This window comes from Eumetopias jubatus, unplaced genomic scaffold (assembly GCF_037043125.1).
Source record: "Eumetopias jubatus isolate StellerSeaLion01/CBP00866 unplaced genomic scaffold, mEumJub1_p1.0 scaffold_6, whole genome shotgun sequence".
Lineage (NCBI taxonomy): Eukaryota > Metazoa > Chordata > Mammalia > Carnivora > Otariidae > Eumetopias > Eumetopias jubatus.
In genome coordinates this window covers 119854482-119879650 of record NW_028274812.1, presented here as the reverse complement: position 1 = coordinate 119879650, position 25169 = coordinate 119854482, and the positions used below count along the sequence as shown (strand labels likewise).

Below are 25169 nucleotides of genomic sequence, written 5' to 3'. Positions count from 1 at the left end.
ACAATAGTCATAAAGGGGAAACAACTCAAATATTCATGAACTGGTGAATGGATAAACAACATGTTTATATCCATACAATAGAATACTATTCAGCAATAAAAATAAATGAAACACTGATGCATGCTATAATATAAATGAACATTAAAAACATTATGTTAAGTAAAAGAAACCAGACTCAAGAGACCATATATTGAATGAGTCCATTTATATGAAACCTTCAGAAGGCAAATCTATAGAGACCGAAAACTGTTGCCAGGGCTGAGGGTTGGCACGGGTCATAAATACAAATGAACATGAGGTTTCTTTGTGGGGCGATGGAAATGTTCTAAAATTAGGTTAAGTATATAATATGTATTATATAAGCTATATTCAAACTATAAATATACTAAACTCATCGAATTGTACACTTAAAATGGGTGAATTTTATAGTATGTAAATTATGCATTCATAGGTCTGTTTCAGAAGAGAGAGAGTGGGAGGAGAGGAAGTGGAGACATTTTCTATTGTAAACTTTATTAAAGAATTTTGCTGTTAAAAATGTAGTTATCTGAAGGGGCACCTGCACCCCAATGTTTACAGCAGCAATGTCCACAGTAGCCAAACTATGGAAAGAGCCCAGATGTCCATCAACAGATGAATGGATAAAGAAGATGTGGTATATATATATGCAATGGAATATTACTTAGCCATCAAAAAATGAAATCTTGCCATTTGCAACACCATGGATGGAACTAGAGGGTATGAGTGAAATAAGTCAATCAGAGAAAGACAAATATCATATGATTTCACTCATATGTGGAATTTAAGAAACAAAGCAGAGGAGCATAGGAGAAGGGAGGAAAAAATAAAATAAGATGAAATCAGAGAGGAAAACAAACCATAAGAAACTCTTAACTCTAGGAAACAAACTGAAGGTTGTTGGAGGGGAGGAGGGGTGGGGGAATGGGGCAACTGGGTGATGGGCATTAAGCTGGGTCACTTGATGTGATGAGCACTGGGTGTTATACGCAACTGATGAATCACTGAACTCTACCTCTCTAGAGCTAATGCTACATTATATGTTAATTAATTGAATTTAAATAAAATAAAATTAAATTAAATTAAAAAAGAATTTTGCTGTTAAGAGTTGCAGGGAAAGGATGGATAGCAAGAGGGGTCAAGGGAAGATAATTTTTAAATTATCATTACAGAAAATTTCAAATACACACATAAGTGGAAAATCCCCATATCCCCATCATCCAGATAGTATAATCGTTAACTCAGGACCACTCTCTTTTCACTCACCCTAGGTTATTTTAGAACAAATCCTAGGCATCATATTATTTCTATCATAAATGTTTCATTATCTCTAAAAGATAAGGACTCTTTAAAACATCACCACAGTATCATTATTCTGTCTAAATGTTCACAACATGCTTAATATCCTCAAATATGCAGCCAATGTTCAGATTTCCCAAATTGTCAATAACTACATGTGTAATTAGTTTGTTTGAATCAGGATCAAATCCAGATTCACTCATTGCATGTGCTTGATATGTCTTAAGTCTCTCTCTCTTTATAAAAATACACTTTATTTTTTATTTTTTTAAAAGATTTTTTAAAAAAAATATTTATTTGACAGAGAGAGATATAGCGAGAGAGGGAACATAAGCAGAGGGAGTGGGAGAGGGAGAAGCAGGCTTCCCGCTGAGCAGGGAGGCCAATGCGGGGCTCGATCCCAGGATCTTGGGATCATGACCCGAGCAGAAGGCAGATGCTTAACGACTGAGCCACCCAGGTGCCCCAAGAGTCGGACACTTAATGGACTGAGCCACCCAGGTGCCTCCCTATTACTAACATCTTATGTGAATATAGTACATTTGTTCTAATAAATGAAACAATATTGATAAATTATCATTAAAGTTCACGATTTTTCTTTCAAAGTTTTATTTATTTATTCGACAGAGAGACACAGCAAGAGAGGGAACACAGGCAGGGGGAGTGGCAGAGGGAGAAGCAGGCTTCCTGCGGAGCAGGGAGCCCGATGCGGGGCTCAATCCCAGGACCCCGGGACCATGACCTGAGCCGAAGGCAGATGCTTAACGACTGAGCCACCCAGGCGCCCCTAAAGTTCACGATTTCTTTGGACTTACTCAGTTTTTACCCAATGTTCTTTACCTGTACCAGGATCCCACCCAAGATACCACACTACATGTATTTGTCATGTATCTTTGGCCTTTCTTGGCTGTGACGGTTTTTCAAACTTTTCTTGTTTTTGATGATCTTGACAATTCTTGATCAGGTATTTTGTTGGATTCCTTTCTTTCGGAATTTGGTATTTTTCTCATGGTTAGACTTAGACTGAGAGCTTAAGTGTCTTTTAATCTTTCAGGATTTTTCTTGTCATTTATTTGTCGAATGGTTTGTTTCCTATAGAATTTTCTATATTCTAAATTTTGCTAATTGCACTGCCTGTGTTATTTACCATGTACATCTCCTCCACTTTTTTTTTCATGTAAACTGGTAGTTACATTTAAAGACCTGATATGATTCAGGATTTTATTATTTTTTTGGCAAGGATATGTCATAGGTGGTGTTGTGCTTTTTTTTTTTCCATCAGGAGGTGTATAATTCTGGCTGGCAGCCATTGATGAGCATTGACTAGACCCATTATTTTACTAGGGGCTGTAAAGTGGTGATATTCTACTTCTATTATTCTGTCTTTGTTTATTTCATTTATGCAAAGAAACATTTACGATTTCAGCATAATTTATTTAGGAAACGGAGATTAATGCCTTTCTTTACTGTTTATTTTCTGGTTTTCAGAATAAGTCCATTCTCTAGCATCTTCCAAAACTAACCCATGAATTTTTATTTAGTATAACTATGAATAAAGACATTTTAGTACAGTTTAATCTCTTGCAGTGAATCCCTTTATTGATGCTCAGTTTGTTCCATATGTGGCTAGTGTGAGCCTCAAGTTGACATGATCCTAGTGTCTTTGATGGCCTCCTTGCCATCAGGGTCATCTCTTACATATGATTCTTTTTAGTGGAAACAGTACCGAGGTACCTCAGTTTGGGTGCTAGGGAAGTTTATTACTTATTTACTTTTTAAGATGGGTATCTGATACCATGTTAGCTTGCTGATGGGTGTGATCTGCAGAGGGAAAGCAGCATTGCTGAAGAGGGAGGGTTGCTGGAGGAATGTCCTTGAATAGGTGGGAGGGGCTGGGGTTCAGTGCCCAAGTGGAGGAGTTGGCTATAAGTTGAAAGTAAAGAGGAGGGAAAGTGTGTGACTAAGAAGAAAATGTGAAATAATTGCCTTGAAAGTTTGTGTGAGTAACCAGGAAAATGCTGTGTCCTCTTTGGCCAACTTGAAGTTTCTGATTATAAATATTCTATAAGCATGTTTGAGTATTTCTATCCAATCACTTGGCTGCTTGGATGCAGGCATGGAGTAGGTGGGAAGTTTAGGCAGAGCCAGGCTTTTTCCAGGCTGGTATGACGGAGAGAGTGAGGACAATGGGAGTTGAGTGTGCAAGGTAGTTATAACAATGGGTCATGAAATCTAAGTGGGGTATTGTTGAAATGGGGCAGAATCTCTTACTGTCAGGGTCAAAGGGTTTGGAGGACTGGGAAGAGGAAAAATTGTGGGAGAGGGGGTGCAGGAGAGAGAATGACTTGCAAAGATAGGAGGTGTTGAGCACAGTGTGGGATACTTAAAATTCATTCAGTATTTCCTAATGACCTCCTTCCAGCTTCAGAGAAGCTTTTCCATTTCCTGGGTCCTGGGGTTTTGTGAATCAGGTGTATTGCCTTCCTTGTAGGGACTGCTCTCTGCACATCCATCTCCCAGCTGCCATGGCCATCTCCCCACAGATGACCATTACAGGGTTCTTGGATATTCTGGGGAATTCGTCAGCTGAAATGATTGCTCTGTGCTCATGGAAGGTGTAGATAAAGGCCCTTGGGACTTTTGGACAGTGACTCTGAAGGTGACCCTGATGGTGCTGACATCCTTTCATGGTGTGAGAGCCCACAATAGTTGCTTCTAGAAAGCCTGACCTGGGAGGGGGAGGTGGGCTGGGGAAACTGCCACCTCTTCAGAGCTGGGATCCAGAAGGGGCTGAAAGCAGCTCCTACCACAACACAGGGTGTGCTCTTCCTAAGTCAACGAGCTGTGCCTGACCCTTCCCCCCCATTCACCTGCACACAACTAGCCCTGGGCACTCAGACCTTGGCTGGGGAGGTCAGGGGCTGGTGTGGGTCAGTGAGTGGGTGCTGGATGAGGATCATGGAAGATGGACAGGGAGATACGTGGGTACTTGGCCAGTGTCCTAGAAGACCCTAAACTGGAGCTGTGGGTGGTGCAGCATTTTGGATTATTCCTGTCCCAGAAAGATCAACAATTTAACCCTGAAAATAGACTAAAATTTTTACTGGACACATGATCAAGGACTGATTCAGAAAGTCCTCCTTTTTTTTTTTTTTTTTTTAAGTAGGCTCCATGTTGGTGTGGAGCCCAATGCAGGGCTTGAACTCACAATGCTGAGATCAAGACCTGAGCCGAGATCAAGAGTTGGACGCTTAACCGCCTGAGCCACCCAGGCACTCCAAAAATCCTCCATTTTAAGTTTAGAAACTATTGGATAAACAGGCCAAATTTAAAGATAGCATAATGCCATAACCTGGCATTCACAACCCTCCCACCAGGACTTGCCTGCTTCAGCCTTGACCTTGGATGGGCCCGACCTACATGAGATTGGGAGAGTGACTACATTCTTTCCAGGTCATTGACTGAGTCACCATGTGGGCAGTACATGCACTCGCTCTCTCTGAAAATCATTCACTGACATCGCAGGGACTGGGGAACCTGCTTGAGACACTCTGGGCAGACCTGTGTCCATTCAGGTGTCTTGTCCCAGATATATCAGGGCCGAATTTGAGGAGGAGCTTGCCCCTCCCTTTTCCCCGCTCCCTTCCTCCCTCCCTTCTTCCTTCCTGTTCTTCCCATTCTTTCTTTTTCCCCTGCTCTTTCCATTCTTACACCATCTTCCTCTCAGCTTCCTTTCCTTTTAATTTCTTGTCTATCTCTCTCTTTTTTTTTTAAGATTTTATTTATTTGACACACACACACAGAGAAAGCATGCACAAGCAGGGGGAGCAGCAGAGGGAGAGGGAGAAGCAGACTCCCCACTGAGCAGGGAGCCCAACACGGGGCTCAATCCCAAGACCCTGGGATCATGACCTGAGCCGAAGGCAGACGCTTAACCAACTGAGCCACCCAGGTGCAACAATTTCTTATCTATCTTTTGCTAATTGATGAGTGTAATAACATTTATTAAAATTTCTATAAAATGCCTTTCTCCCTGGTCTCACTCCTTTGTTTCCATAGAGCTCAGACAGCTTGGGTGGGAGTGATGCCCCTTCATGTCCCTGGAATCTCAGACTTTGGAAGCAGAGTGGCTTGCCCACTCAGAGGGTGCTGGGGCAGGTGCCTGTGGCCAGGTGGGCTTTGCAGCCAACCTCTGGGTGGGCCTGGCCAGGTCCATTCCTGGGAGTGTGTAAGGTCTTAGGAACTCTTTGAGGCACCTTTGGTTGGATATTTCAGTTATGGGATGACAGTCTCCCCTGGGAGGGACTGTGCTCACCAGAGACGCAGATGTGCAGGCTCAGAGGATAGTGATCATTCCCACTGAGCCCTTGGTCTTGTCCTCGGCAGTCTGTCAGGGCAGAGCTCAGCCCACGAACCAGGGTCATGCTGGTTAGAGGAGGAAGGAAAAATTTTATTTAAAATCAATTTAATTAGTGTATTATCAGGCTCAGGAGTAGAATTTAGTGATTCATCAATCATATATAACACCCAGGGCTCATTAGATCACATTGCCCTCCTTAATGCTTATCACCCAGTTACCCACCTCCCCTCCAGCAACCCTCAGTTTGTTTCCTAGAGTTAAGAGTCTCTTACGGTTTGTCTCCCTCTCAGTTTTTATATTATTTTTCCTTCCCTTCCCCTACCTATGTTCATCTATTTTGTTTCTTAAATTCCACATGAGTGAAGTCATATGACATTTGTCCTTCTCTGACCGACTTATTTCACTTAGCATAATACCCTCTAGTTCCATCCACGGCATTGCAGATGGCAAGATTTCATTCTTTTTGATGGCTGAGTGATATTCCATTGTATCACATCTTCTTTATCCATTCATCTATTGATGGACATCTGGGCTCTTTCCATATTTTGGTTGTTGTGGACATTGCTGCTATAAACACCGGGGGTCATGTGCCCCTTTGAATCACTATGTTTGTGTCTTTTAGACAAATACTTAGTAGTGCAATTGCTGGGTCATAGGGTAGCTCTATTTTTAACTTGGAAGGAAAAAAAATTTTTTTTAAAGATTTTATTTATTTATTTGACAGAGAGAGATGGCGAGAGAGGGAACACAAGCAGGGAGAGTGGGAGAGGGAGAAGCAGGCTTCCCCGGGGAGCAGGGAGCCCGATGCGGGGCTCGACCCCAGGACCCTGGGATCATGACCTGAGCCGAAGGCAGATGCTTAATAACTGAGCCACCCAGGGTGCCCTTGGAAGGAAAAATTTTAAAGTCCACACAGAAACTATCACCTTGTGTGTGTGTCATGTGCATGTATGTGTGTGTTTGTGTGTTTCCTGTTATTTTTCACTTTTTTCCAGATACCAAACAAGCGGAAAATGCCTCTTAAAACTTCCCTGCAGTAGAAGATAACCCAGTGATCCTTCATCTTAACAGTGTCAAAATAAATTAAAGCTCACCAGATTGCAGTTTTCTAAAAATGGGGTTTAATCCTTTCCACCAAATGTCACATTTTAAAATTACAATTCTTTTTTTTTAAAGATTTATTTATTTATTCGAGAGAGTGTGTGTGTGTGTGTGTGTGTGTGTGTGTGTGCGCGCGCGCGTGCACGAGTCGGGGGAGGGGTAGAAGGAGAGGAAGAGAGAGAATCTCAAGCTGACTCCACACTAAGCATGGAGCGCCCCAGGACCCCGAGATCACGACCTGAGCCAAAATCAGGAGTAGGATGCTTAACTGACTGAGCCACCCAGGCATCCCTAAAATTATAAGTCTTTTTACATTAGCCATTATTTTATGGCTTAGGTATTTATCTGAAACTGTTTCAAAAGCACTTGAAGCAACTCAAGATAAGAGGTAATACATGGCTGTTAAAGTAGAAAGTATAATATTAACCTGGTTAGCATCAGGATAATTTACACCTTAAGCAAGAAAAATCATTTGTGGCCAGTGAATAGTGTTTGTCGATAAACAGGTGGACCGGGAGCCTGATGAGCTGGGGGAGGGCAGTGAGGTTTGCTGTTTGGTGTCCTTCCTGCAATGTCTCCAGGTGTCCTTCCAGTGTCCTTCAGGAAAATCTTCCTTATGCTTTGTCTTTCCTTCCCCTCCCCTCCCCACATGGGCCGGCATTCAGGGGAGATAAGCTTCCTGGTCACATCACTCTGGGCCATTTCTGAGTCCAAGGTCCTTCCTGCTCCTCTTTCACCCTGAGCAGTGTGGAGCTGGGGGCTGGGCTGGGCTTGAGGACTGGGGTGTGCAGGGGTATGGGGGGCAGTGTCCTTGCAGCTCCAGCCCTCCCTCCTCTGAGAGGTTCCTGGATGAAAGTTTACTTGGTGGTAGAACTCATGTCTTCCTTCATCTCTGTTGGATGTGTGAGAATGAAGTGTCATAAATACAAGTTGTGTAACCCAGATCCTGGCACTTAGTAAGTACTCATTGAAATTTGGTTTTCTTCCCTCTGACTTTTCACAAAACTCCCCTAATGTCTCTCAGGCTTTGAGGAGTCTCCCCGTTGGGCAGGTGAAGGTGGTGGCAGTGGGGGTGGACCTGGAGGCTAATATTGGTCCTTGTTCATTCATTATTTTTCAATTAAAATGGATTTTCCCAATATTCCCGTGTCTAAGTGGATTTTAGCAGAAATAAACCTTTGTGGATGACAGCATGGGATGTGTTCAGGTATATCCAGATGTCCTGGGTTTGCCCAGAGTTTTATTTTTTATTTTATTTTTAAATTTTATTTATTTATTTATTTGAGTGGGGGAGTGGGAGAGGGGCAGTCGGGGAGGGGCAGACAGGGAAGGAGAATGACAACCAGACTCAGCGCCCAGTGGGGAGTCCAACACTGGTCTTGATCCCAGGACCCTGAGATCTTGACCTGAGTGGAGTTGGAAGCTTAACCGACTGAACCACCCAGGCACCCCTACACCCAGAATTTTAATATCTTAGACTAGACATCTGGGCTGAAAGCAGTCACTCCCAGGCACCAATGAGTCAGTCAGTCCTTGCTCCATGAAAAAAATTTAGTGGATCATTCAGGACAATCAAGAGTGAACAAAGGCTGGGAGAGGCTCTGCTGGGTGTGTGGTTGTGGAACTCTGAGAGACTGGTTTCCTCACCTGTAGAATGAAGACAATAATGACAACTCTACAGAAGTGGCACCAGGGAGGCTTTAGCCCAAACTAGTGTCTTAACACCTGTCACTTAGCAAATGAACACCGGAGCACTGGGCTGGTTTGAGGGAGCAAACAAGGTGGTTGAGTCTGATGTTTCTAGCCCAGTGATGTTTCTGAGAGGCATATGGGTTTGGGTAGGAAGAAAGAAAGATCGGGGAAGATGGTGGAGGTGTTGTATCCACCCAGGGGCTGACTTGTTTAGGTCAGAGTTAACGGTCTTCCTGTTTCTCGGTGGACTGAAGTGTTTCCCGAATTTGGACAGGGCTGAGTAGCCAATGTGCTGCTGAAGTGAGGCCTCTGCACATGAGCTCGAGCAAAGTTTCCTGAGTGTTTACTGTGTGCCAGACAGGTGAACAGGGCACACAGTGCCTCCCTTTGTGGATGCCACAGACATTCCACAGAAGATCACGTGTCAGGGCTGTGGAGGAGAACAGGGTGCCACTAAAACCCCAGTAAGCATGTGTATGGGGCACATATGGGGATGAGCAGGTTGGTGAAGGCCCCTCGGAGGAAGGTCCCTTTAGGATAGATGGGAACAGTGAGGAATTTGGGGGATGAGAGAGAGAGTAGGAACATCCAGTATTTCATGAGATGGCCGGAGGCTGGGAAAGCTCCATGAACTGGAGGAGCCCACCCAGGCCAGTGAGGGAGCAGTGGAATGAGGTTGAGAGGAAGCGGGGGCCTGGGAGCCACAGACAAGAGGTATAGCAGGGGGATCCCTGGAAGAGATGAAGCAGAGCTGACATAAGCTGACTTGAGAGGATCATGACTTTGGAGAGAAAATGAACTTGAGGAGGCGAGGCTGGAGGTGGGCAGGGGACACCCATGGGGAAGCAGGGACACAGGCGAAGCCTGGGTGAGGGGGGAAGTGAGGTTGGTGTGGAGCTAGAAGGTGGCCATGGATATGGATTCAAGGAAAGTCTTGAACTTTTTGGTACATTGGAAGTAGATGGGTGGGAAAGTGGAGTGTCAGGAATGACCCTTCAGTTTCAGGCAGACATAACTGGGTGAACCCAGGTGTCCCCTGAGATGGGGAGCTGCAGGAAGGGAGGGGCTGGAGAGGTAGGTCCAGTGCTCCATGGTTTTCCTTCAGAGACCATAGAATCTGCCTTTCCTGGTGCACACTGCGGCCTGGCAGGGAGGGGCTGAATGGTGTACCCAGGCCATGTGTGATAGTAAAGTACCAAGAAGCCATAAGGTGCCATCCATTCAGCTGGGCAGGGCCAGAGTCCTGGAGCTGGTCCTGGAAGAACCTGATGCTCAGTCTTAACCCCTCTGTTGCCAGGCTATGGGAAGCACCTGGGTCATCTCCTGATGAAGAAAAGCAAAGCAGCTACACTGAGGGCTTTTCAAAGACTCTTGCCATTAGGATTCACAAACTATATAGACTATTCTTGGTAGTGAACAGTCCCGTGCAAAGAGCGAGGTATTAGTCGTATCTATGCCACACACACTCCCTGCTTCTGGTCTAGAAACTAGCCAACCTGGAGAGTAGCAGTTGTTCAATAAAGGACTGCTGAGTCTGCATCTCTGTGTGTCCCCCTGCAGAGTGGGTCAGTGTTCCTGTCCCTGCCGTGTTTCAGTGGCTCTGATCATGCTGTTTCCTTCCTGATAACTAGGGTGCACCATCCAGAGGGCAGGGCAGAGTCTGCTGCGATTTCTTGTTGTAAGCTTTCACTTTCAAATGGTGGAAGGAGTCAGCACAAGGAGTGCTGAGTGCCCCAGCTCCCTGTTTCAGGACAGGCCCCTGCAACCTTTCTCAGGCTCTGCTTCTCTCCTCTCCTGGGAACCACCTGCCTCTCAGACAAGAGAAGCCTGTAGCACCAGGGTTGGATCTGGAAGCAGGGTGTGGGGCTCGAGCAGCGAACTGCAGGTGCAATTTCTGAGAGCAGATTTAGGGTCGGCTGAGATTCTGGATGTTTTCACACTGTTGAGGTAGAGATGCTTATGAAGTCCCAGGTTTTCACGCAGGTGAGTGGATTCTGAAGATCCTTGTTGGACAAGAGGAGGAAAGCTGGGAGCAGCTGGCTGTGAGGAGGAGGCTGAGATCGTGGTGGGGCTGGAGGTGGTGGTGCTGGATAATAATGAGGCTCTGAGAAGACCCAGGACAACTACAGTGAGGGCTGCACTTCATTCTCTTATTTAATGACAGCTCTGTAGCATTCCTAGGACCAGGCACTGTTCTAGTGACGTGTACTGACTCTCCATACATAAATTCATAGGATTCTCCTTATACCTTGGGAGCCTGTTACCATCTGCATTGAGGAACTGAGGCAGAGCAGCTCAAGAAACTTGCCTCAGGTGATCCCACAGGAAGGAGCCGAATCTGGAGGACACGTCAGCAGTCAGCCCCAGAATCTGTCCTTCCCAGGACCATCGGTTGCCCGCCCCTCCCTCGGCAGTAAGTGGTTTGAAGTCCTTCTTTCTCACCAGAGCTCATTTTAACCTCTGCTGTTCCTGCTCTGCTGGGATCCTCTATCCTGAGGCAGAAACTCCTCAAGGAGAGAGAAGATGAGGATTAACCTTTCATGGGGAATTGTCTGGGCCTCAGCTATGAGCAAGGCCAGGTCCTTGGTCCTGAGCAGGAAAGAGCTGGGGAAGGGAGGGACCTGAAATTCAGGTGAACTCACCCAGTAAAGGACCGGAGGACAGGGTGCGTGTGGTGGGAGCCACAGTGTCCTTGAGGAGGACACAGTCTGACCCTCATGCTTCTCAGTCATTCCCTGGTCATAATTAGGGGGCAGTAGAAGAACAGCACGCAGGAGCTGGTGTGTCCTTCATGGGGAGGGCCCTGAGTCTGGGCCCTGTGCCCCTGTGGTGGCCTGTGACTCATGCAGACATGGAGGAGGCCCCTGTGCTGAGGCAGGAAGGTCTGGTCCTGTGGGCAGAGCAGGCTGGGAAAGTTTCCAAAGGGCTGGGAGGGATTTCTTGGTGTTAAAGTTGTGGAGGCCCCCACCCCACCAGCATGATGAGCAGTAGGAAAGGCTGTGCTCTCCTGCTGGGGACCGTTGCCAGCCCTGAGCCCTGCTGTCTGCTCTGAGGCCCAGAGCCGTGGGCTGGCCCTGCCTCCTCTCTGGAGGTGTTCACCTGCCTCCTGCCCTGTGTCTCCCCAGCTGTGAGGAAATGGAGGATTGCTGCAGGGGCCCTTTGCTCTCCCATCTCCCTTTCCTGCTTCTCCTCTTCCAGCTGCCCACTGGGGGGTCTGCAGGTGAGTGTGTCCCCTCCCCCTTCCTGTGTGTCCTTGGGGAGGGTGAGAGCCCCCGGGGAGCTCTGCTGGTGTCTCCTTCAGGACGGATGGCTATTGCTGGAGACCCTGGTTCTAGAAAGATCTTTGTGGTCCTCCAACTGCTAGTTGAAATTAAACATTTAAGAAGAATCCCAGAACTGTAAAATAAGGACAGGGGACCATGACAGTTGTCTAATGAGGACTTTATGTCTTATAAAGTAAAAAATGTGAATTTCACTATGAGAAGAGTAAAAATAAGTTTCCCCTTATTTTTTGTTTCCTGGCTTTATTGGTTTTTATATTCCACAGATGTTTATAGGGTATTGAGTATGTGTTAGGTGGTACTCTATGTAGAAACCCGACAGCCTCTATCTTCACAGAGCTTACATTCTGGCAGGGACAGCGAGTACTAAATTCAACAACCCCGTATAATCTCTGTCTGTTAGAGGAGTAGAGAGCATGGGACAAGAAAGTAGAGCAGGCGGGGCAGTCAGGGCTGCAGGAGGGCTGTGGGCAGGCAGCAGTGCTCCATAAGGTGGTCAGTGTAGGCAGGGAGATGGGAAGGAAGACATGGAGAATGTGGAAGGAGCCTGTCTGGATCCCATGGAGAGGGCGTCTCTACAGCAGTGAACAGCCAGGGCCAAGCCAGCAGTGTGCTTGGGTGTTCAAGGAGCAGAGGACGCAAGTGTTTGCCGGAGCAGAGTGAGCGAGAGGGAGAGAAGCTGCAGTTGGGGATCAGAGAGCATGGAAGGTCATCCCTAAAGGGCTTGGGGTCACTTGGGCAACTGGAGAAGCATTGAAGGGCTTTGATAGAGGAGGGACATGGTTTTGCTTACAGGTGTAAAGGGTCACAGACATTGATTGGAGAGAGCATAGTCACAGGGAGCCTAGTCACTGTCATTCCGCAGTTTAGACAGATAGTGACTTAGCCAAAGTTGAGTAGCACAGGAGGTGAGAAGTCGGTGTTTGGATGTCTGGTGGGGTTTGTCCTGCAGAAGTGTCCTGCTGTGACATGTCTACCAGGTCTCAGAAGACCAAGGTCTGTGAGGGGTTGGGGGCAGTGGAATAAACCTTCCATTGTAACAAGTAGTGATTTGGGTCCTGTGAGCAGTGGAGCGAGGACAGATTTTAATGGAAGTAGCTGTGGGCTCTAGTTTTTAGTGTGCACGTAATTCAGCAGAGGACAAAGACATGGGCAGAAATAATAAAATTAGGAGCAGGTGTTGGGAAGTTCCTGGGTGTGGACCAATGAGCAGAGAGGTCCCACCTAGGCCACAGGTGTGCTGTTTGGTCAGTTTTCAGTCCTGCCCTAAGAGGAGGCAGGTTAGAGCTGTGGATCTCAGAGTGTGGTCCCTGAACATCAGTATCAGCATCCCTGCTACCTCCTTAGAAATGCACATTCTTGGACCCACCCCAGACCTACTGAACCAGGAGCTCTGGGGGTGGAGCCCAGCAGTCTGTGTTTCTCAAGCCTTCCTGGTGATTGTGATGCCCGTGGAAGGTTAGAACCACTGAGTTAGAGAGTCCTCCATGGAAGACCTGGAGCCAGGAGCACAGGCTGCTGAGGGCGTCTCTTTGACATCATTTCTGGGTCTCAAAGTTGTGGTTGAGGATCTTGCTCTGATTCAGAGTGGTCAGAGCTGAGCCCCTCAGGTCAGGGCCTCCCACCTGACAGTGTGTTCCCTGCCCCTGTCCTGCACCTCTCCAGCTTTCTCACTTCTATGTCTGTGTCCACAGAAGAGTTCGTGGTGATTGGCTCCCCGGACCCCATTGTGGCAGTGCTGGGTGAGAACATCATGTTGCCATGTCGTGTGTTCCCAGCCATGAGTGTGGAGAACATGGAGCTGCGGTGGTTCCGCTCCAAGTTCTCAGAAGCAGTGTTCATCTATCAAAACCAGCAGGAGCAGAGAGAGGAGCAGCTGGCCCAGTACACAGGGCGGACCTCACTGGTGAAGGACTTCCTCACCCAAGGGGAGGCTGCTGTGCGCATCCACAATGTCCAGGCTTTCGACAACGGGCTGTATACCTGTTTTTTCAGAAAGGGAAGCTTCTATGAAGAGGCTAGTTTGGAACTGAAGGTGGCAGGTGGGTTGCTGATCTATATTTAGACACTTGCAGTATTGGAATTGGGAGCAACCTCAGGGTCTAAGTAAATATGCCCTCAATTTATAGATGAAGGAAAGGAGGGTCTTTCACTCATTCATTTATTCAGTACAGATATATGGAACCCCTAGTACGTGCGAGCTACTGGCGAGCTACTGTTCTCTGCACCTGGATACATCAGTGTAACAAATAAAAATCCCTGTCCTGCAGAGTTTATATTCTAGAGACAATAAATAAACAAATAGATAGGTTATAGACGATAATATAGGTGGTAAGTAGTGATTTAGCTAAATAAATATTTTGGCGGTGAGAGTTTCAAGCAGAGGAACACCCATGTGAGACCCCTGAGGTAGGAGTGTGGCAGGTGAGTCTGGGCAGAGAGGGAGGCCACATGGTTGGTGATGGAGGTCAATAGGAGGGTGGTGAGAGGTGACTATCCGGAATGAAGAGGTGTTCCTGGTCCAGGTGCACAGAGAAGAGATTGATCAGGAAAAGTCCATGAGGAGCACACACTTTAGTGGGCATTTCAGTGAACCAGTGTTCTGAAATAGCCTTCTGGTTGATGGATCTATGGTGGGGCATAGATAGCATGGTGATTGTGGTATGAGCAGTTAACCAAATGGTCCTGGAGCTGGAGCATGTCCTTCCTGACGGGTGCAGGTGGTGGGACTGGGGAGGAAGTCGACAGGAGTCTTGTTTGGGGGGTGGTGGTGATGCCAGACCATTAAAGGCTTCATGTGCTGTGTTGTGCAGTTTGGGTGCAGAGCCGAGGGAATTTTAAACAGAGCGGTGGAGGGAGGTATGTGTGGGCAGGTTTCCTTTGGCAGCTTTGTGGAGGGTGTATGGAAGGTGAGCAAGACTGGAGGCCCGGATGTAGTTATGGGGTAGAGAGGATGGCCACCTGAATTCGTGCAGTGGCAGTGGGGTGGGAAAGGAGCTCTCCAGCATCAGAGAGTTTTGGAAAGTAGACCCAGCTGCGTGAGGAGATGTGGGGACAAGGAGAGTTTGGAGGAATGGAGAGAAGGGACTGCAGAGACTCACAGTTTTTCTTTTTTGGCAATTGGTTGTTTAGTAGTAGAAATATTGATATTATGTGTAAGTTGCCGATTGCTGTCATAATGTTGTGTAACACAGACATAGAAATCTCAGTAGCCTATTAGCAACAAGCGTGTATTTAATTTGGGCTTAAAGGGAGTTCAGCTCATCTGGGGTGTATTCGGCGAATCTTAACAGGGCTTACTCATACATCTTCGGTCATATAGGGGAAATATAATTAAAAACATAATCTTCCAACCCAGAAATCCTCTTCTCAAAGATAGTAGGAAGAGAAATCCTTTTTATTATTAAATTTGCATTAACTAGAATGTGATGTGCATCGCAGAGATTCTATCAAGAAATGCAAAGACAGAAGAACTCTCATCTTTTCCATAGCCATGCAGACACAACTCATTCCATACATGTTCTCAGGATCAGCAGTTATGAGCCGTAAAGTAGATGGACTTGCCAGCACTTTTTGTCCTAGACGGTGCACCCTATATTTACTTGGAAATTGGGGTGACCATCTATGTTAGCTAATTGGCTTTATTCCGAGGAAAACCAAATTTTCCTACCTTAAAAATTAAAAAAAAATATTTCCAGGGTAGTTAACATATAGAGTTATGTTCATTTCAATAGTGACTCAACATTCCACATATTAGTGGACTTTTCAACAGAAACTCTGCAGGCTAGAATGGAGTAGTGTGATATATTCAAAGTGCTGAAAGGACAAAAATTTGGAGCCAAGAATACTCTATCCAGCAAGGGGATCATTCAGAATAGAAGGAGAGATGAAGAGTTTCCCAGGCAAACCAAAGTTAAAGCAGTTTCTTTTTACAAATTCTCCCGTCTTTATGACAGGAGGTGGTTTTACACATGGGTGGATCCTGGTGCCCACTGAGGTTAGGCTCCTACCCTGGCACAGGAAGGGGGAGAGAGGGGAGCTGTCTTCCTTGGTGTTAACACTTCAAAGAGAGGGTTCCCAGGTCCTTGAGAAAGACATTCCTGGATCTCAAAGCCGACAAAAGGCCTATCTGTCCCCCCCCCCCCCCCCCCCCGCCAAAGGGCTTATATACATTTCAAAGAGGGGAGAAAACACCCACAATCACAAGTTTCCTCAAGTAAATGCTATAAGAAAAGGATGGGAAGGGGCTTTCTTATTTTCAACAGGGACAATAAGCCTCTTACTTTTATTTTTATATTTATTTATTTATTTATTTATTTATTTATTTGATGAGAGAGAGAGAGAGAGAGATCACAAGCAGGGGTGGGGGAGGGGCAGAGGGAGAAGGAGAAGCAGACTCCCGGCCCAGCAGGGAGCCTGATGTGGGACTGATCCCAGGACCCTGGGATCATGACCTGACCCGAAGGCAGATGCTTAACTGACTGAACCACCCAGGCGCCCCAGCCTCTTACTTTTAATATATTTTGCTCTGACAGTGAACCTTGGCTGGGTTTGCTCACAGAGCTGTTTTTCATCCTGCTGTTGGCTGATCTAGGACAGCCGCAGCTGGAAAGGCTGTGCTAGCCTGAGCATGTCCCTGTGGCAGAGGGCGAAGCAATGGCACAAGCAGTTTCCAACCTCTGCTAGAGTCACATTCCCTGAACTTGCAGTGGCTGAGTCAAGTCACACGATGGAGCCCAGAGGCAAGGTGTGAAGGCAGTAAAAATACGTGGTGAGGATGAGCAGGAGGATGTAAAGAAGGCTGAAGGACTGGGAATAATTTCATCATCAGCCTATCACAGATGGGGCAAATATCAATCAGTTTAGGATTTGAGTTTGAAGCATCTATGAGCAATCCTGGCAGAGCTAACCCCAGGGATGTGGATCTTAGGGAGGGAGCTCAGGAGGTTGGTAGGGTTATCAAGGATGCAAGTCATGTACCAAGTGGTAGTGGGTGTGTAAGCAGATGCCCAGGAGAGTGTGTGAGGTGAGAAGAGCAGAGAGAGATGGAACCTGGGACCAAATTCCTCCTTCCTTCACTCTGGGTGATGGATCTCCACCCTCATGGTTGGGGAGAAGAGTCCCACCCTCTGTGCCTGCTGCAGGTTCCCCTGAGCTTTCCTTCTGTTCTCCTTGGCAGGACCCTTTACTTTAATCCTTGCAGGGGCCACTCCCCCAGGGAACCCCCAGAATGTAATGCTGTCCCTGGAGTTGTGCACAGGAAGACTTTGCTGGCAACCTTGGGGTCTGGGTAGCCTCCCTGTGCTCTCCAGCTTCTCTTTTGCAGGTGTGGGCTCTGCCCCTCAAGTGCGCATCATGGGACCAGAGGAGGATGGGGTCCGAGTTGTGTGCATGGCCTCGGGGTGGTTCCCAAAGCCCCAGGTGCAGTGGAGAGCTGTCAGTGGAGAAAAGTTCCTGACATTTTCTGAGACCCAAGCCCAAGATGCTGAAGGGCTGTTCACCATGGAGGCCACTCTGGTGGTGAGGGACAGCTCTTCAGGGAATGTGACCTGCTTAGTCCTCAACCCCATCCTGGGCCAGGAGAAGGGGGTGGCCATTTTCATCCCAGGTCAGTACTACTTCCCACTCCCAGAAGGGCGGGATGGTCTTGTTGGGGGTCCCCGGGTGTGCTGGGTTGGGCTGTCCTGGGCTGTGATCCTGATGGGGTGTCTGGCTGGCACAGAACCCTTCTTCCCCCGGAGTTCTCCTTGGAAGCCGGCTTTCATGGTGATCCTGACTGTGCTGATGCTCCTACTCCTGGGGGCTGCCTTTTACGTCAAGAGAGAGCATACTGCAAAGCACCGGGAGAGACAGGAATGGGAGAAACTGCAGAGGGACAAAGAGGAGGACCGGCTGACAAAGGAGGAGGCACTGAAGGCCAGAGGTAAATGCAGGACAGGTGCCATGGTAGGCCAGTGTGGTAGCTGGTGTGGAGGAGAAGCGGACAGCAGGGCCCTTGGCCTGGAGCAGGTGGCTGAGGAGGACCAGAGAGGGCAGCGGGGGCCGTGGAGGCTCCAGGGGTCTGGAGGTAGATCTTCTAGGAAATGGAGAGGTCCTCTTGTGGGTTTTCCAGGTGCAGTCTTTGCTGTTCTTAGTGATGGGAATTCATGCTTATTTTTCACTTTCTTTCAGATGAACTCCAAGCAGATCTTGGTAAGTTGTGTCCTTTTCCCAGAAGTTTCTGTGTCTCCTTTGTAGGAGACATTCTGTTCTCAGCTCACCTGTTTCCTGTGTTGCCTTTCAGACTGGAGGAAATCGGTTTACCTGGCTGGTGAGTGACTGCCCAGATGTCCTTGGGTCTCTTGCCCCCACTAAGCCAAGGTGTCCCCTCTCCTTGTTTCAGGCAGAGACATGTGGACCCTTCCCTGGGGCAGAAGTGGAAGCTGGTGGGAGGCTGAACACTGCTCCATGGACTTTCCCCATATGGGCAGTTGTTTTCCACCCAGTGCTTGGGAACCTGGGGATTATGTGGGTCCCTGGAGTATATCATGCATCTTAGGTTTATTCTAATGCTGACCTGCCCGCCCCATTTCTAGCTTTTTAGCCTTCAATGCAACTAGTTCTCAGTCAACCTGGATGCTCTGAGATTTTGTTAAAGAAGCTATATAAATAAATGGGGTCATTACGTTTAGGAGCATGATCCTTCCACATAACACCAACCAGGCAGAATCTTTTCTCTCTAGTTCCTGGAGGTGCTGATCATAAAGTGTTGGGTAGAGGACTGGGCAGACCGCGGGTGGGAATGTGGTGGGGTGAGCTGTCAGTGGTCCAGATTAGTGATGTGTTTTCTGAGAAAGTTTGGCCACTTTTACCCTAGAGTTCAGCTAACATCCCATCCTAAATTCATCTCCCCTTTTGTGTTATTTTCCAAATATCTCTTCGCTGGAAAACATTGGATGTAATAATGATTTCCTACATTTATGGAATAATGTATACTTAATTTCCTAAAATATTTTCATCCATTGTATAATTTTTGACTTATTAAAGCAAAATTGAGAGCAGATAGAATAAAAATTTTGGGTTTTTTTTTTTTTTTTGAGGGTTGTAAGGCTCAGGACACTAACTTGGCAAGGGTCACACAACATCAGCAGGCAGGGGCGGAACTCAGGCGGCAATGCGGGCTCTCTGACCTGTGGTCCAGGGAATTTCCCACAGTACCCTGCTGTCTGCACATGGCAGGAGGGATCTCCTCTCCAGCCTCTCTCCTTACTCTCTTGGTAGTGTCACCTGCAGCACAGAGGGGAGGCAAGGGCTGGTAGATCAATGCTAAGCTGACTCGTTCTGGCTCATGTCTCACCAGAGTGTGTTCCCTTTCAGCCTTGAAGAAGGCGCAACTGTATGGAGGTAGGTGACTCTGTTTCCTGTGGTCTTACCTCCCCAGCCTCAGCTCTGCCCCCTTCTCGGTCAGTGGACCCCACACCAGGATGGGGTTGGTGTCCCTGTACTCCTTGTCACGTTTGTTGTCTCCTTCTGAAGACTGCAGAGATTGTCCTTGGGAACACAGATCGGCCTCTATTCTGACCCATCCTCTACTGTAGGTTGCTGTTAGAGTTGGCAACACCCTCTGAACACCCCTTGTTCAACTGATAGTTTTGTTGGTGCAGTGACAACAGAGTGGTCATTTGTAAGGACAGTTGGACCATGGCATTGACTGTGTAGATCAGAATTTGCTGTCTCTAGAAGATTTCAGAAATCATGCTCGCCTGCTTAGGACTCAGGTCTTTCTAAGGGGATCCTTGCTTCTGAATACATTTTACCCTGAAATTCCTACCTTTTTTGGGATCTAATTTTGGTTTTCTTGTTTTTTTTTGCTGTTTCTCTGGAACGTTGGTCTTCATTTTGCTTCCTCATGTTCTGACTCCTTGTCCAAGTTGAGTTTTTTCCTCTAAACCTCTGTGGTTGCTGTGAAGTACTTTCTTTAGGTCAACTGTTCTGAATCTGAAATCCAGAGCCTCCAGGATGTTTATGGAGTCCTGGTAGTGTGTTTGTGAGCTACCTGCAATTATATACAAAATCCTATGTATATGTTTGTGTTACAGAGTTAAGAAATTAAATTTTTTTTAAAGGACAGTAACTTATAATTGTTCACAACCATAATGTCTCCTTTTAGGAGAATTCAGGATTTACCTGATGGGCTCAATAATGGTTGGGTTTATTAGGGGCAATGTGTGAGGATTTCAACAGGAAAAACCCAGAGGAGTGAAAATTGTTTACCAGAGAAAAGTTGGGAGCAAATCAGGGAAGGAAAAGCTGGTTGGGGAAGAGAGGAAGAGATGAGAAGGAGGGTAGAGAGCTTGTGATTTCTCTTGGAGAGACTTTGGGTGGCTCAGAGTGGTGGAAGAGAGACCACAAATCACAGCCGTGGTGGTTCGAGTGGGAAGTACACAGAGGATGTGCAAGGTATTTGGGTGCATGAAAAGCAATAAACTCCTTAACACTTTGAGAGATTTCTGAAAAGACTTACATCTATTTTAAGCTGTTTTGAAGTAATTTTTTAAGTGGGTTTGCTTCTAATAAGGAGACTATCTCAACCTTCCATTAGTAGTCGGGGCAGGAGTGTGAACCAGAGGTTCCTAATGCAATGATAAGTTATCCAGAGCACCTGTTAGCATTGGGGTTGGTTAAGAATTTGGGCCCTCTGAACCTGTGTAATGTGTGCTTTCCTGTCCTGGCTGTTTCTATTTATGATCAGGGATATAGACTGTGAGAGCAGAGAAGGGGAGCCAGGGGTGCAAGAGTCTAGGGGACCAGATGTGTGAAGAAAACTCCTTAGAGAGCCGTGCTGATTCTTGGGATTTATTTGTTAAAAATGAGGATTAAATAGTCTTCTTCTAGCATCACTTCCTTCTCTGCTGGATTGAAATTCATGTGTTTTATTTATTTTTTACTTATTTATATATTTTGTAAGATTTTATTATTTGTCAGAGAGAGGGACGGAGCACAAGCAGGGGGAGTGGGAGAGGGAGAAGCAGGCTCCCCGCTGGGCAGGGAGCCGGATGCAGGACTAGATCCCAGGACCCTGGGATCATGACCTGAGCCAAAGGCGGATGCTTAACTGACTGAGCCGCCCAGACGTCCTGAAATGCATGTGTTTTAAAGTATACCTTGTATACCTTCTTTTTTTATAAGGATAGACACCCTTACAGTAGTAGAATCCATATTTTCACATTGATGAGCTCATAGTATGAGGTGAACAAATGTCTGATCTCATCTTATTCATGAAATTGGAAGAATAATTTATAATGAAAGACTTGCTGTGGAAATAAAGTGAAGACTGCACTTGAACCACTGAAGTGCATAGCATAGCTCTGAATGCATCATAGAGTCTCAGAATAGAATGCCAACTCCCTTTCTCCTCTTCCTTCTTCTCCTCCTCCTGATGTCTCTTCTTTGCTAATCTGTGTCAATTGTCATAGAAATGTAGAGCTGGCTGTCAACTAATGTCTGATGATGAACAAGTAAAGTTCCCTTTTCTCAAAAGGTGACATGGGTCAGCCCACTTCATGTGATCTGTTTGTATAAGCAAATCAACAGAGCAGGACATACCACTTTATCTGAATAAACCTGTATGAGTGAGAATAATGGTCACCTGTTTTCACCAAATGTTCAAGAAAATGTCCTGTTTTTATTTTTATAAGTGCCCTAATTTTGTTCTGCAGTCTCTGCCCTATTGGAGGTAACAGCTTTCTCAATGCAGACTTCTCAGGGTCTTATGACATATATACGTTTTGCTTTGATCAGTTAGCTTCCTTTCTTCTTCTGAAAAGGGAGTATGAAGGTCAGAGGAGTTTATGCCTTGTGTCACTGGGGGAGGGAGTCCCTGTGCTCTCCTCTTGATCATTTCAGGACCTCACCCTGTAGAGGATAGCTTGATATGGTCCTTAGGATAATTGGGTTTGGGGTTCCAACTAGGTGTTTGGAGGCATTGCTCTTCCCCCCCCAACCCTATCTCCAGTTCCTTAATCTTAATCACATCTGTAAAGTTCTCTCTGTCAAAACATATTCACACTTTCTGGAGCACAGGACACAGCCATATTTGTGCGCCAACCACGTGAGGTGTCTCCTGGTGTTTTGGATCTCTCTGGGTGATATAGGGAGAAGCAGATGACTAGACCCAATATTTTTGGGTTTCCCCTTACATATAGGGATATTTTTCCTCCCGATGCCCCATGAAACGGGGAAGCAAATTCATTACTTTCTGTCCTCTCACTGGATGTATGTCTTTCCTGCTTTGAACTTCTCTCTCTCCTTTCCTTGAAAGCTCTCCATTACCTCTTGACTGGGCAAGATTTCTCTGAAGCCATATCCTGAGTTCTCCTCACCCATGGCTGATAGTCATCCTCCAAGTGCAGCTCTGCCAAGTTGTATTGTCTCTACCATGGCTTCGAGTCAACCTATAAGTTCAGCTCAGTCAGTCCTTTATTAGTAAATGGATGCCTCAGAAATTTTGATCTCCTCAGTTCTTTCTCAAGAAAACTTAGCTTTCAGGATGGACGTGTGGCTAGGGATTGAGGAAGCATAATTTGATAGTGAAATCTGTGTAGAGAACCTTCTTTTTGGGTCAGTGTCCAGTCTGTCAGTGGTGTTAAGCTTTATGGCTTGGCTTTCCTGGGAAGATTGTAGCAGGATGGCTGTGTGTGTGTGTGTGTGTGTGTGTGTGTGTGTGTGTGTGTGTAAGATAAATTTGTCAGGTGAATGTTTCCCAAAGATTTTTCCCTATAACTCTTGCATCAGTGTATTTCAGAAGATAGATACTAACACTGGTCTGTACAGTCTCATCAAATCTCTGATTTGTTGTTCACATTTGTCAAATGTGGTTCCCTTGTAGATTGGCGGAAGGAGAAGTTCCAGGCCTGTGAGTTACTTTGAGTTCTTTCTGGGTGCTTCTACTGCTGCCCCATGGCTGCTGACATCTCCTTCAGCTTGCTGTGATGATACAGATGCTGGCCCCGTCAATGGTGGTGGGCTCGGATGGGGCAGTGAACGTCACCTAGCTGGGATTGATGGGTGTGACTGATATTGGATGCTAAAGAGATATCCTTCAGTCTTGGAGTCCAGTCTGATCCTCAAGTGCCCTGTGACATATCTAACTCCCGAATCATTCTTATAGTTCCTTCTCTTGTTTGGAGGGCTATGGGCTTGAGTCACAAGACTCTTCTCTCCGAAGGCTTAGCCTTCCCTGCATGCAGCTAGGTGTCTTGGGTGATGGTGGTGGTTGTGTGCTTTGTTATGGGGCAGGGAAAGGCCTTGCATGATTGGAAACTCTCTCTGCAGTGCCTGTCACTCTGAATCCAGAGTCTGCCCATCCCGACCTTGCTGTCTCTGAGGAAAAGACTAGTGTGACCTGGAAGGAGACATCTGACGGCACAGGAGATACCTGTAGCATCTTGGGTCATGACGGCATCACATCAGGGTGCTGTTACTGGGAGGTGGAGATCAAGAATGGAGATAGAAGTGAGTGGGCTCTGGGGGGTCTGTAGGAGAGGTGTGCAGAGGAGGGGCTGGTACCAGGAGTCCCCCCAGAAGGGGTTCTGGACTGTGGGGAAGAATGATGATAATCTCTGGGCCTTCACTACTAAGCCTCACAAATTCTTTGGAAAAATTCCTCACAGGGTAGGGGTTTTCCTGGACCTCAAGGGAGGGGATGTCTCCTTCTACAACATGACTGATGGCTCCCACATTTTCTCTTTCCCTCTAGCTTCCTCTCCTGAGACTCTGTTTCCGTACTTTAGGTTGAGTACAGGAAATGTGTCCCTGACTGTCTGCTCTGTGGTGGGCAGGCTTGGAGAGACCCTTGTACCCCTTAACAATCCTTCTTCTTTGGAGGAGCCTGTGAGCCTCTCAGGGGTGGGGTTCAACTCAGTCTTTTGTGTTGATGGTGCTCCCCCAGGGGCTGAATCTCCATTACTCCCCTGCAGCCCTGAGGCTATGTCCCCATAGAGTCCCAACGCTGTCCCAGACTCCTCATGGTGGCTCTTCCTGGAGCTGCAGACTCCCTGGGGTAATAGCCTCTGAGGTTAGTCCTGGATGACCTGGTGTCTCCCGTTCTCTTCTGGGTGCATACTGCTGGGGTGTGGTATGAGAATAGTCAGTTCATGCCTTATGATCAGGTATTAGAAGATAAATGTTGACTGAGCTGATATGGGATAGGCTGAATTTTGCTTTTGGAAGTTATGTTTCTTTTGGTCATGAAAATTATTTCATGGAGTCTTTGTATCGTTTTGATATGAAATGAGATGAAGTCTGAATTACTCTGAAGAATGAAATGGTGTTTATTTTATGCAGAATTTTAAATTGTGCAGACGAACCCAGAGGCTATGGGTGGGTCACCAGCTCTATTTTGGGAAGTTTTGGGAAGTGTGCACTCTGACTAGAGACTTCGGCCATCCAAAAATTTCTGAATACATGGATGGCTAATGGATTTTAAGAGGAGTGTAGTGTAGTATTCTTTTGTATATGCTTCCTATTCTGGGATGGACAAAACATACTTATCTTACCAAACCTTAGTAAATATCTGTTATTTGTGAAATACTAGCGGTGCACTAATTCAGTGACTGGAGGATGAGAATTTGGGTTCCCCTGTGTGTCAACACAGTTGGAGAGAACAGAACTGCTCCCAGAATAAAGATGTGAATGAAAAAGAGCATTTTCAGACCCTGGGTTAATTTCAGAAAGCTTTCATCATGAGTACAGTTCCAGGATCTATGTATTGCTTCTCAGTATTTCCAAGTCCAATTGTAAAGGTGGATAGAAACCACAGGAAACAAAAGGAAGCCAGACTATTGAGGACTCAGACCTTCAGGAATGAAGGTGTGTTCACTCCTGAGGTAGAGAACTCCAACCTGCTGTGATTCTGGGAGAGATAAGACACAGAGTTGGAAGTGGAAGAAGGAAGTCACAAATCTCAGTTCCTGCCTGTGACCAAAAAAAGGAAAAGGACTGTAGTAGCTTTGCATATTTTCTCTTTCTTGTCACGTAGATGTGTCATTTGTATTAATTATCTATTTTCTTTCTCCCTTCTTCTTACTAGTGTGATTTTATTCAAGTTGTCAGTGGTGATATTTAAAATATAGTCTCTAAGTAAGAGAGTGGTCCAATGATTGTGGCTGGACTTAAGGAATAAATAATATAACTGGTCGATTCAATGCCTGGGACTGCCTGTCTCTTCCATTTTGGGGAAAGAGTGAGAACTTTTTCACTTGTAAGTGTAGCTCTGTAGATGAGTAAAATGTGGAGTTGTTGTGTTGTTATATGGAAGTTCCAATGTGAGTAAATGGTGTTATGTGGAAGCTGAAGATCTAAAGATGTGGACTGTGCTCATTTTCAGTTCATTGCCCTTTGATTCAATCTACCCTGCATTTGCCCTACTTGTTGATACT

At 46.4% G+C, this 25169-nt stretch overlaps 1 protein-coding gene across 1 annotated transcript; it reads left to right on the top strand.

The window, feature by feature from the left end:
* The first annotated feature begins 10168 nt into the window (after nt 1–10168).
* Nucleotides 10169–24935, top strand: LOC114222185 (butyrophilin subfamily 1 member A1-like). Its single transcript, XM_028120592.2, is given in 12 exon segments — nt 10169–10453; nt 10705–10883; nt 11596–11690; nt 13446–13793; nt 17078–17359; nt 17474–17674; nt 17923–17943; nt 18035–18061; nt 19108–19134; nt 22619–22645; nt 23065–23258; nt 23260–24935. Coding segments are annotated over 10 exon segments (1683 nt in total). The 5' UTR covers nt 10169–10453; nt 10705–10883; nt 11596–11605; the 3' UTR covers nt 23731–24935.
* The last annotated feature ends 234 nt before the right edge of the window (nt 24936–25169 follow it).